At 42.9% G+C, this 12,929-nt stretch overlaps 1 protein-coding gene across 1 annotated transcript in view; it reads right to left on the bottom strand.

Moving 5' to 3' along the window:
- Nucleotides 1-11,174, bottom strand: part of GCC2 (GRIP and coiled-coil domain containing 2) — a 30,683-nt gene extending 19,509 nt beyond the window's left edge. The window contains exons 1-6 of the mRNA XM_082218544.1: nt 11,086-11,174; nt 7,977-8,039; nt 6,894-6,978; nt 6,495-6,562; nt 4,407-4,511; nt 842-3,298 (exon numbers count right to left, since the gene is read on the bottom strand). Coding sequence (XP_082074670.1) covers nt 842-3,298; nt 4,407-4,511; nt 6,495-6,562; nt 6,894-6,978; nt 7,977-8,039; nt 11,086-11,091 — 2,784 coding nt within the window. The 5' untranslated portion in view covers nt 11,092-11,174. The remainder of the gene's footprint in view (nt 1-841; nt 3,299-4,406; nt 4,512-6,494; nt 6,563-6,893; nt 6,979-7,976; nt 8,040-11,085) is intronic.
- Nucleotides 11,175-12,929: the final 1,755 nt, after the last annotated feature.

Here is a 12,929-nt window from a genome sequence, read left to right as displayed (position 1 = left end):
ACACAGATGTCTGCTGCTGCTTGGTGGTGGGGTTCCCAGAGACAAAGCAAAGTGACCTGTGGTCTCATTGTGACATCACAATGGAAGCTGTTGAGGCTGATTCCTTAATTCTGCTTTGCTCGGTGTAACACTGGACTCCTAAGTGTTAACAGGAGTTCCAAGTTACATCTGCTATTTGTTTCCATAGGATAAAGACAAGCAGATAAAACCTTGATAAGGCAATGACAGAACATCCCTGAAGCATTATTCACTTGCAACAACCATCTAGGTTCATTGCTTCATCACCTCTAAAGTGTCTCAAAGTGAAGAATACTAAAAGTCTTGAAGACCCTAGCTCAATTTCATTTTCTAGAATTTTTTTGGGGGAATCAATAACGAACATAGAATTTTCACCCCTGACCACTTAACACAATCTTAAAATGCATTTAGTGGCACTCAAACAAGACCAAATTAGCAGCCACTCTAAAAGAATGATTTTCAAGAGTTATGGTGAACTCAGGGATAATTAATCTTCAGAACACAAATCCCACCCGTAACCCAGGTTCCAAATCTATAAATCTGGGGATGAAAGGAGGAAACACACTTTCACGCAAGAGTTGTTTTTACTGCATGTACCACAACACTGTTGTACAGGCAGTAGACAAGTCTATCATGCAAAGTATGAAATCATCCTCACCAAACTCACAAGAGCTATGAAGAGTTCGAGTTTTGTGGTATTTCTTTTGCATGTAAGAGCAAAAGATTGTAACCAAAGAATTTCACAATTCCCACTACTTTCCCAAATTCTGCTCTAAAGAGGCTTGGGGGATAAATGGGAGCAATTCAATAATAAAACCCTAACCTTTAGCAAAGAAAGCTCAGCCTGCACGTTTCTCACTTCCGTTTCTTTTTGCTCAAGGATTAAGCTTATTTTTTTCCGCTCCTCTTCTTGATCTTTTATTTTGCTTTCACAGAGTGCATGCTTTTCAGATAGATCTTCCATACAAACTAAAATGTCTTGGTTCTCATTCCTGAGTTTTTCACTGGCGTGTTTCAGCTCCTGGATATCTAGCTGCAGGGCTTCTTTTTCAGAAACAGCCCCTTCCAACTCTTCTCTTAACAGGAGTTTTTCATTTTCATAATCGTCCAAAAGAGCTCTGAGTTCCATGCAACGAGCCGCATTTTCTTCCTGCAGCCTCTGCATTTCCTCCCGTAGAAGTACGTTTTCATCCTTTTGTGAGTTCAGACTTTGTATCTCTTGCTTCATTTTTGCAAATAATTCATTCGCAGCTTGCAGCAGACCGGCTACATCTTTGCCTTCATTTTCTTCTGGGTTTCTGGAGCCCATCTGCTCAAGGAGGCTACAGAGCTGACTCATGACAAGAGATCTAAAAGCCTTTTCTTCCTCAAGTACCTTAGTCAAATGGTCTTTCTCTTCACAGACTGTTTGCAATTTCGTTTCTAAATTATCTGCTTTCTCTTGAGACACAATCCAGCCCTGCTTTTCAGATGCAATGCTTTCCAGCTCTTTCCCTGCTTGGTCCCTGTCTTCCTTGAGCTTGTTATTTTCATCATGTAGACTCGCTACTTCAGATGAGAGGTGCACTTTATCTTGCCGAAGAGCTTCAATCTGCTGTTCCAATTCCTCCAGCTTTAGTTGGTTCTCTTCTTTTTCCACTTTCAGTTTCGCCATCAACTCCTCTACCTGTTGCTCCAATTCACTGTTGCAAAGGCTAAGAGCCTCAACCCGTTGCTGATGTTCCTCAGCCGCTGCCTTCTCCTCTTTGCATTTCCCCTGGAGGCTTTCTATCGTCTCAGCAGAGCATTTCAGTTTGTCTAGGATGCTATCGTTCTGTGATGAAAGCTCACTCTCCTTCTCTTCCAGTTCTTTCACTGCAGCCTCTCTTTGATGAAGAGAAGCAACAAGTTTCTCATTCTCTTCCTGGAGAGTCCCTATTTTATGCCTTAGTTCTTCCAGCTCCTCGAGTTTGGAGGAAAGTTGTTCTGTATGTTCCCGGAGCTGATTTACATTCTCAAGGAGAACATCCTTTTCACTGAAAGCAGCTCTAAGCTTTTTCTGTAGTTCATCAACATCTGAAGCCTGCTGCTGCTTCATGGATGCAAATTCTCTGCTTATCTTCCCAGCTGATTCCCCCAATTCTGTTTGAAAGCTTTCCATCGTTTCACGCAAGCTCTCATAACTAGCAATTGCATCTTCTTTCTCCTGTAGGTGCTTCTGACATTGTTCTTTAAGATCCACTATCTCAAGAGCCAATGACTGATTTTCTCTCTCTAAACTTAATGATACTGATTGTTTAAGATCACAAATTTCCCTTCTATGCTTTCCTAACAGTTCTTCAATTTCCAGACTATTTTCTTTTATAGTCTTCTCGTGTTGTTCTGTTACTGCCTTCAACTCCGATTTTAGTTTTTCAACTACGCCACAGTGATCCTCTTTGGCAAGCTGCAGTTCGTTAATTTTGAACTCCAGATCTTCTTTTTCGTGGAAGAATTCATCCTGTGCATGCTGGATTTCCACTTCCAGTTTCATCTTAACATTGTTCATGTAGGTTAACTCATCTTGTAATATACTGTGTTGAGATTCCAGTTCTTTTAAAGCATTTTCTAAATGTCTGGTCTTTTCTGCCATTTCCGTTTCCAACTGCACATTTCCAGATTCTAGGCTGTCTACATCTTTCGTGAGAGTTTGCCTTATGTATTCCAGTTCACGCTCATATTTCTCTTTACAAGCACGCAGTTCATCCTGCATGTCCTTCTCTTTTACCCTGTATTGCACTATTAAGTTCTGCTTTAGCTGATCTACCTTATTTTGCTCCTCTTCACATGCTTTGACAGCGGTTTCAAGCTGACATGTCAACTCAGACACCTCCTTTTGGTGAGCAGTCCTCTGTTTGCCTAGCTCTTCATCTAATCTATCCATTTCCCTTTGGTAACACTGAGAATTACTTTCAATGACATCTTGCAGTTTGGCAGTTTCCTCCTTCTTACCCTCAATGGAAGCTTCCAACTGTTTCTTCAGATTCAATATTTGTTCCTCATAGGCAGCCTTAGTCTGATGGACCTCTTCCTGTAGCCTTTTAATTTCTTCATGGTTATTACTCTGACAATTAAGCTGTTCTGTGAGCTGCTCTTGTTTGCTCCTTTCTGCAAGCAGTTCCTTTTGCAACGTGGCAATAGTTTCATCATATTTGGACTGTGTTGCTATGGTTTCATTCTTAAGACCTTCGATTTCTTTCAGGTAGTCAGTGTTCAACTGTGCAAACTTCTTCTGCAATTCTCCTTCCATAGCGAGAGCAGCCTAATGATAAAATATTCAGAGCATATATGCATATTTTAATCATTTTGTAAGTGTATACCCAATTTACAGCACTTAAAATATCAAAATCAAACCGAAACCCACCCAATACCCATCCTCACTCCCCAATCCCATCTGACAGAGGGAACAATCTATGAATAAAGACAGACACAAAAACATGTATAGGAGATCTGCACAACTGGCTTAATTCATCAACATCTGCCTTCCCATCCAAGCTGAAAACACATTTCTTCAATTAAAGGCAAAATACAAATCTGACCTATTAGAAAATAGGATTTCAAAGGTTGCCCAAGATTTACTCTCAGTCTGCTTAAATAATATATATTTAATCTACTTTATTGCTCTCCATTCCATTCACAAAACTGAGCATGCAACTTCCAACTTAAGTAACTGTGTGCCTTATATCTAATGGCAGCTGTCATCTCTTAACTGACATACATACCAGAAAAAGCAGCAGAACACATTTTACAGACAAAAAGAATTTAAACCACATTTTGTTCTTGGTGGCAAGATATACTTCTGAGAGATTTCTAAAATGGGAAACTTGAGAGGCCAGATAAATGAGAAGTGTTTAATGTTTTGGAAATATCTTAATACTCCATCTGCTGGGAATAACACTTGTGCCACCTCACATGTCTAGGCACTGGCAAGAGCTCTGTTTGTTGTTGTTGTTGTTGTTTTTTAAAAAAGATGTTTAAAGCAATTTCCAATAAAAGTTTGAGAGATTAGTAAGCCTTACTGCAACAGAACCATTGGCCCACAGATAGCTAATGTGATGCTCTCCAGCTGCTGGACTACAACTTTATCATCCCTGGCCACTGGTTGTGATGGCTGGGGCTGATGGGTGTTGTAGTCCTGCAATGTCTGGAGGGCACCACATTAGATATCCCCAGTCTATTGAATATCTCTTCCCTAGAGAATACACTCGTATCTGCTGTGCCTCCCTGTTTTAGGATCAAGGAAAGGGGCAGTGCACTTGTGAACTTGGAATAGAGACACTTGTGAACTTGGAATAGAGCCAAAGGGATTGAAAGACAGGAAAGGCTCTCTTTGACAGAAATATATTAAATAAGCCAGAATTAGGGAGTACCTCTGCTTCTTGTTGCCTTTTCACATTTTCTTTTTTCAGAGCTAGACACTGCTGCTGGACTTCAGCTTTCTCCAGAAGAACAACATCCAGCCTCTCTGTGAGGGCCTAATTTTAAGAAGGACAGAGCATGAAGGAAGAACCCACTTCACTATAAACAAAAACACAAGAGGAATTGTATTTCTTTAAGATGCTGAAAGGTGTCTCATTTTTTAATTGACATTTGCTTCCTGTGCCACAGAATAAATGGAGACTGAGAGTTCTTCAGCTGCACTCAATGGGCTGAGTTATTAACCCACTTCAGCACCAAACCCAGTTTGATCATGTGTCAGAATCATGGGCTTGATCCTCAGGCTCCATTTACATTAAAACCACGCAGAGATATTCACTCTAAAGTTAACTGAGATATAATTTCTTATCTGGAAAGTCATCCTTAGACAGAAAGCATTGTTAAATCAATCAGAACCTGGCCAGGGATATACTCATGGCTCTGACTGGGGCAGTTCTGGGGCTACTAAGAAGTCTGGTAAAATCTAATACAGTGGTGCCTCGCAAGACGAAAAGAATCCGTTCTGTGATTCTCTTCGTCTAGCGGTTTTTTCGTCTTGCGAAGCAAGCCCATTGACGGATTAGCGGATTAGTGCTATTAGCGGCTTTTAGTGGCTTATCTGCTGATCGGATCAGCTGATAAGCGGCTTAGCGACTTAGAAAAAGGGGGGAAGGAAAAAAAACCAGCAGGAACTCGCAAGACATTGTCGTCTTGCGAAGCAAGCCCATAGGAAATTCGTTTTGCGAAACACCTCCAAAACGGAAAACTCTTTCGTCTAGCGAGTTTTCCGTCTTGCGAGGCATTCATCTTGCGGGGCACCACTGTAACAACATTGTTTGAAAACACATCCATATCTGAATACACAACATGGTTAACCTAACTATGCTCTGAAATTTCCTTTATCTGAAGCTTAACTAATGAATTTACTGCACTGATCTAGGAGAGGGGAACAGACATGGGTATGAGATTATTATAACAATCATGTAATTACTTATTGGCTGTGCTTAATGCTTACAGTCATGTGACTGAGCATCAAATTACCATTTCCCCCACTTCTCAGGTGTAACCACGAGAAGACTTAAAAGTTGTCATTTTCAGCTAATTACAGTTTAGTGGTATGTCCAAACCCTAAACTGTGGTTAATCTGAACGGTACTTTACTGAAATAAGCCAGCTTGAAAGAGTTTGGTTTCAAGCACTGCACTAAATTGTGGTTAATGGAATGGAATTGAAAGCTTCCAATTTCCTCTGGTGTGGGTTAGGGGAGATGGGAGTGCACATGTCCAAGGCTTATGAACGTAATGCTAAACCCTGACAGTTAAGCTTACGATCAAACCAAGCTTTCAGTTGCTCACTATCATTAAGATGACCAGTAAATGCTGCAACAGGCAGTTATAGTTTGAGGAACACTTGTAGCAAATTGATCTTCAAATCTCATGAGATGAGAAGCAGCCCACTTTAGGAGGAAATCCAAAAAAAGGATAATTTTCAATAAAACACAATGCCCCACATTTTAACTCGTAGGTCAATGACCTGCCAGACAGCTGAGAAAAGGAGTCTCAGTGGTATGACACAGGCAGAGCTTATTTCCTTCTAACCAAAACATGCATTTACTGGAAATGAAAAGCCCTTGCACAATATATGATGCGTTAATAGTATAATCCTACCACCAGTCTGTGTTGATGGCTGGGGGCATTAAGAACTGTGTGTAGTTGTCTCTCTGCTGCTGATGGAGGCTCTGCCTTGGCTTCACCCAAATACGCAGAAAGCTACTGCTGGGGATCCTTCTGCCAGTGGTAGCAAAATGGAAAGCCCCAAGAAAGTGTTCCATTTTCAGGATCGAAAGCACTGCAGATTCCCCAATGGCCCTGGTCCTCAGCCTCCTCCCCAATTACATCAGCCTGGAGCTGGCTAAGTGAAAAGTTACAATAAACTGCCCCCATATTCCACTCAAACTGGTGTGAGCTGGCAGGGCTTGGGAAGCTACAACAGTTCTGCCACCCTACCGGCCTCAAGAGTGTTTGGTAAGTTATGTGTTCCCACCTGAAGAATATCATCAGTTCCTCCAGCAGCAGGTTTTGTTTTCATTTCTTCAATCTCTTTCTCCAGTTCTAAGGGGAAACAGTGTTTTCTCTGAATAAGGATAATTCATTCATTTCATATACTATTCTACTTTTCTGCAACCCCAAAGTTTCTTCTATACAGCTAATTTGGTTTATTCATGGTCGTTATTATGCCTAACATCAGCAGGAACAGATCCAAGCCCGGCCGATATTCACGCCATTTCCCCAGGATTTCTGAAAGCTTTTTTTTGGTCTCATGACTCTTATTTGTTGAAGCTAATGGTACTGATGGGCCTTTTTTTGGACTATATGCTTCATGCAGTCTGCTATGCTGTTTTAAAATAAATGAAAATGAAAACCAACATCAGTAGGGAGGTACCTGAACATCGGGATTTCACTTTCTGTACATGCATCATTTGCTTCTTTGCAAATTTGATAAGATCTTCTCTGGGTAAAGTATCCAGCTGCAAAATTAATAAATAATGTTCTAATTAGCAGTTAAGGGTATTGAACTTCAGAACATCAAGCTAACTTTTAATGCTTGCCCTATTTCATTCCACCAGACGAAGCTTCACAAAGAACTCTGGAGAAATATGCTGCAGGTTGCAAAGCATCCTGCAAATGTTTGATTCAACGTTAGCAGGGGCTGAATGTATTTGTCTCCACCAGACCTACAAAGTGGTCTTTCAGAACAGAAGCAGTAAAAGAGAATTAGGCACTCAGCCCTGAAAAGCACTAGGCAACACAGCCTACAGTACCACAATAACTGTGCACTTGCTATGTTATTCTGTAAAGATGGTATCTCAAATTACTATTCTGGCTTTTTACAGCTCGAAAAGCAGTGACAATAGAATCACCTGCACTCATTTGCTAAGAAAAATACTAGTCCACTTTAGCCAAGGGGAGATGCCAGCTCTCATAGGCTCAAGGTTAGGAAGACGCAACCTGAATTACTGCAGAACAATGATTTCCAAACACATTTTCAGTTTATCTGAAGTAATTTCAAAAGGAGTCTACATATAAACATATTGGAGGCATGCCAAATAAAAAAATGGCTCATCATCTTCAGGCACACCAAAATATTAGGCTTGCCAAACAGATGAAGCTCAGGAGGAACTATAGACTAAATTGCTGAACACTATAGAAAGCACAAACCTTTAAAAAGGTTTGTTACATAAATGAGCAATAAGGAGGAAATGAAAACCAAATATTTGAAGCATTTTTCAGAGGGCTGGTAGGTACATTTGTTTCCTGCAATAGCTGCCAGCTGTACTTGCTAAATAAACCTTTGCTGCATACAAAGATTACTTTTTAATGGCTGCAATGACTTCACTTTCTGCAAATAAAGCAGAGCCAGTTCTTACATTTGAAAATGCAACGTTTTTTAATGCCACCTACAGACAGACCTCCTTTTGTCGATCTATTACTACTGGAACAAATTATATTTATAAGGAAACCTTACCTTTGACTTGCCTGTTGTGGATGGGGAAGGTGAAGCTGCCATTTCTTGACCACTATCTTGCTGCTGAAACAAACAAATTTACAGATAAAAGCCTGATGCATGCAGACCGTTTTGTTATTTGTTTCTCCATCCCTACACTACCATTCCACCCCAAAGTGTATTCAAAGAAGCTTACAACAATAAAGAGACCATTTAAATCAATAACACTATTAAAGCAGATACAATGGCTATTATTAAAAAAAAAGCACAACTTAATAGGCAAATAAAAAGGCCACTACTGCACAATCCCAGATTAGCACACACAGAATTGCCTAAAGAGCAATTCAGTACCTTAATTCATTAAGTATTAAGTATTCAGTGGAGCTTACTCCTTTCTAAGTGTTTAGTAGTTTTCTGGGACTTGATAAGCTATTGGCTAGATGACAGGCGTCTCTTGATGACAGGCTAGATGACAGGGAGTGTGGTATTCTGCCTCACCTGGATCAAGTAAAAAGGAGGCGAGTTGGGTGGGTGTCAAAAGTATGTTAATGGAACACCACCCTAAATTGCCAGATGACTAATAACACGGGGCTTCATGTTCAGGTTAAACAGCTTGGGATTATTAGCAAAAATGTGTAGAATAGTTTACAACTTAATCTAAAGGGATACTTTTTATTTCTTTTTAAAAGTATTTTTATTAGCTTTCAAATTTTAACAAATCCATCCAAATTATTTAAATTTAATATTTTTTTTCAAAAAATAATTAAGTTTCCCACTCCTGTTGCAAGCATATGTCCATTACATTCCTGATTTTACCACTTCATTCTTCTTTGATCACTTTCTCAACCTTCTACTAGTTTTAATCCACTTTCATCGCCAGCCAATCTTGTTACCTTGTAATCAGCACCATTGATGTTTCCAAAGCATACAAACATTCATTTTTGCATACACAAAGGGATACTTTTTATTTGTAATATCAGGAATGAACAGATAGTTGTGCATTTATGCTAACCACTAACAACCATTCAGTATATAAATATGGCATTCATATTTTCTAATACTTCACGACAACGCGAAGAATAAAAATGTTTCCAAGGCCTAGTCACTACAATTGCAAAGCTACCTTTGCTAAAAGAAGATGTAGTTTATCCATCCTGTTTCATTCCAGTGTTCGAAAGCTGAATTCATAGTGCCAGCAGATGTTTAGGGCAATGTTCGAAACTCCCATTGTTCTAGCTGCATTTTGCGACAGGGAATTTAATTGGTGCGAGCAGTTTCTGAGCCTAAAAGTTCAGACTAAAACTGCGGACTGGAAGGAAAGGAACTTTTTCTGTCTTCCCACTTCCAGCTACTCTCTGAAGACTGGAGAAGAGACTCTCTTAAGAATATTAGGGGGTGGGCAGTGGAGATGAGCCTATGTGAAAAATGAACATAATATTTCAGCTGCTGTTCATTCATTTTCAGCTTTGCATTCTTGTTATAAAGAAGCACGCCTAGACATTCCGTTGCTGCACCCATAACCTAGGTTTAAGGTTGAATTTAGCTCCTTGCTTTCATATCTCACTTTCCAACACTGGTTTAGGGCTGCCATCTCTTTTCAGCCCTCATTCTGTGTCTTTTAACAGCAGTCTGGCACACTGAGGCTTACCAAATAAATGTTCCTAGCACAGATGTAAAGTGATGGGAATTACACTCAGCATCCATACAGTGCTTTATGGTGTTCACTGTGCTTCATACACATCTCCTCAGTAATATTTTCTCCATACTGTGGATCTATAGGAGTGTGTTTGTTTGTTGCTAAGAGACCCTTTACACTTACCTAAAATACCTAAGGTTCAAAATAATTTTTAAAAACCACCACACACTAAACCAAGTTCCTCTACTTGCACTCTCTGAGACGCTGTACCATACAGGTAACAGCTTGACCAATTTGACTTCTGCGTATATCAGGCTGCTGCTTTAAAAGCGAAGCAGCAGAGGCCAATACGAAGTTCATAGCCTTACGTATACCACATTTGGGGGAGTGGGTCAAACCTGATTAAGAGGTGCAATTCTACTCAGGTGTGCTTAGAGGTAAGTCCCATGCAGTTCAATAGAACTTATTCCTGGAATTCCCGGGATTCCGGTCCTAGCATCCGACCAATATTGTTAGCTTTTGGAGGTCCAGCTCCGAGGACCTTCTGGCAGTTCCCTCACTGTGAGAAGTGAGGTTACAGGGAACCAGGCACAGGGCCTTCTCGGTAGTGGCACCCACCCTGTGGAATGCCCTCCCATTAGATGTCAAGGAAATAAACAACTACAGTCATACCTCGGGTTACAGATGCTTCGGGTTGCGCAGCACGCCGAACCTGGAAGTACCGGAACAGGTTACTTCTGGGTTTTGGCACTTGCACATGTGCAGAACCACTCAATTGCGTTTTGCGCATGAGCACGAATCATGACCAGTGCATGCGCAGACACGGCGCTGCGGACATGCTTCCTACACGGATCACGTTCACAAACCGAGTGTCCACTGTACATGACACTGTCATACCTCGGGTTGAATACGCTTCAAGTTGCACGTGTTCGAGTTGCGCTCAGTGGCAACCCGGAAGTAACGGAGCGTGTTACTTCCGGGTTTCGCCGCTTGCGCATGCGCAGATGCTCAAAATGACATCACGCGCATGCGCAGAAGTGGCGAAAAGCGATGTGCGCAGACGTGCCGTCGCTAGTTACGTTTGCTTCTAGATGCGAACGGGGTACCACTGTATTAGTGCAACTCCTGTGTTGGGGGGGGGGGGAAGAGACCCGTCTGAACAGGGATGGTTTGGGGAAGATGCCCACCTATCACGCACGATCTAGCTGAGATCTAGTTGAGGAGGGCTGGACTAGATGACCCTCGGGGGTCCCTTCCAACTCTACGGTAGTGTGAGATTCCATGACCCTGGCAGAAGCAAGAGCCGAAGCCAAACCAGGCAGCCCTCACCACAAACCTCGGGTTAGCCTCATCCCCTCGCCGACCTTCCACTTGGGAAACGGGGAGAACCCACAAGCGGCGGAGGCCCCTCTATGAATGAGGGCTGAGGAGGGGGAAGCCCAGGGCCCACGTCCGCCGTTTCCCCCACCCCTCGAGTCCCTCTCCCCGGTTTACCTCCATTGCGGCGGAGGGAAAGCGAGGCTCGTTTGCTCCCTCAGCGCCTCAGCTGGCAGCACTTCCGCCTTCGTCACCGGCTCTCCCACTGCGCGCGCATCTGACGTCAGCGAAACGAGGAAGGGCTTGACCAGAGTGACGGCTTCCCTCCTCTTCTTGGGTCGCCGTGGCAACCGGCCCGGCCTCCCTCCGCCTCTCGCCTGCCTCCTCTCAAGCCACGCCCCCTTCCCCCACGAGTTCTTTTTCTCTTCCATGACAGTGGAGAGGAAATACCAGGGGGAGAGGAGGAGGAGGGCAGCCGGAAAGGCTGCGTCAACACCGTCCCTGAAAGACTTGGCTGTACAGTTTTTAAAAGAATAAATAAATCTCCCACCAGCCTCTTCAGTTGCTCATATTTGCTTATTTCAAAGTCCTTTAGATTCTTGGAATGGCTCAGACCGCGAACACACTTATTAATTAATTTATTAAGTTTTTAGTAAAGATTTTCCTGTGCTGCAAAACAAACAAATAAGCGGGGGAAAGTGGTATATCTTTCGTCTCCTAGAGTCTTTCCCGCAGTTTGTTCACATGTGCGGTGGCCGTGCTTGCTCTTTGGGTAAAAGCGGGTGGAAAATAAACAATGAGCTGTTGCAGTCATACCGTGGAACAAGGTGGAGCAATGATCGCCTTAACAAAAAAAAAGTCCACATTAAGTGTACAGCACAGTAGATTAAAAAGCGTATAATGGGCGGGGGGCGGGATATGGGACCACAGAAGGGTCAAAGCGCAGCTCTAAGGGTTACAAGGAGCTTTGTCCCACAGTACTGTATAATATATTATTAGGGACGCGGGTGGCGCTGTGGGTTAAACCACAGAGCCTAGGACTTGCTGATCAGAAGGTTGGTGGTTCGAATCCCCGTGACAGGGTGTGCTCCTGTTTCTCAGTCCCTGCTCCTAGCAGTTCAAAAGCACATAAAAGTGCAAGTAGATAAATAGGTACCACTCCGGTGGGAAGGTAAACAGTGTCAGTGGCATAGCGTGGGGGGTGCAGGGGGGGCCCGGCCGCACCGGGCGCAACATCTGGGGGTTAGGGGGCGCAAATCTACGGGTTAGGGGGCGCAAATTACTTGCCTTGCCCTGGGTGCTGACAACCCACGCTACGCCACTGAACAGTGTTTCCGTGCGCTGCTCTGGTTCGCCAGAAGTGGCTTAGTCATGCTGGCCACATGACCCGGAAGCTGTATGCCAGCTCCCTTGGCCAATAAAGCGAGATGAGTGCCACAACCCCAGAGCCGGTCACAACTGGACCTAATGGTCAGGGGTCCCTTTACCTTTACCTTTACCTTTACCTTTACTGTATAATATTAATGCTTGCTCACATCCTAAGCATATCTTCTCTTCCATGTATTGATTTTTGATGATGATAAAACCTGCTGCCTTGTGCCACGAATGCAGGATGCTGCCTCACACCTCAACACACTTTTGGGGTACCCTAGCTCAGCATTTTTAAGGTCCGTATAGTAAAAGCTATGGTTTTCCCAGTAGTGATGTATGGAAGTGAGAGCTGGACCATAAAGAAGGCTGATCACCGAAGAATAGATGCTTTTGAATTATAGTGCTGGAGGAGACTCTTGAGAGTCCCATGGACTGCAAGAAGATCAAACCTATCCATTCTGAAGGAAATCAGCCCTGAGTGCTCACTGAAAGGACAGATCCTGAAGCCGAGGCTCCAATACTTTGGCCACCTCCTGATGTTGGGAAAGATGGAGGACACAAGAAGAAGGGGACGGCAGAGGATGAGATGGTTGGACAGTGTTCTTGAAGCTACCAGCATGAGTTTGACCAAACTGCAGGAGGCAGTGGAA

This window comes from Podarcis vaucheri (genome assembly GCF_965113315.1).
Source record: "Podarcis vaucheri genome assembly, chromosome: 4".
In the NCBI taxonomy this organism is placed as follows: domain Eukaryota; kingdom Metazoa; phylum Chordata; class Lepidosauria; order Squamata; family Lacertidae; genus Podarcis; species Podarcis vaucheri.
Note: the sequence above shows the minus strand (reverse complement) of the source record. Positions and strands in the feature narration are given on the sequence as shown.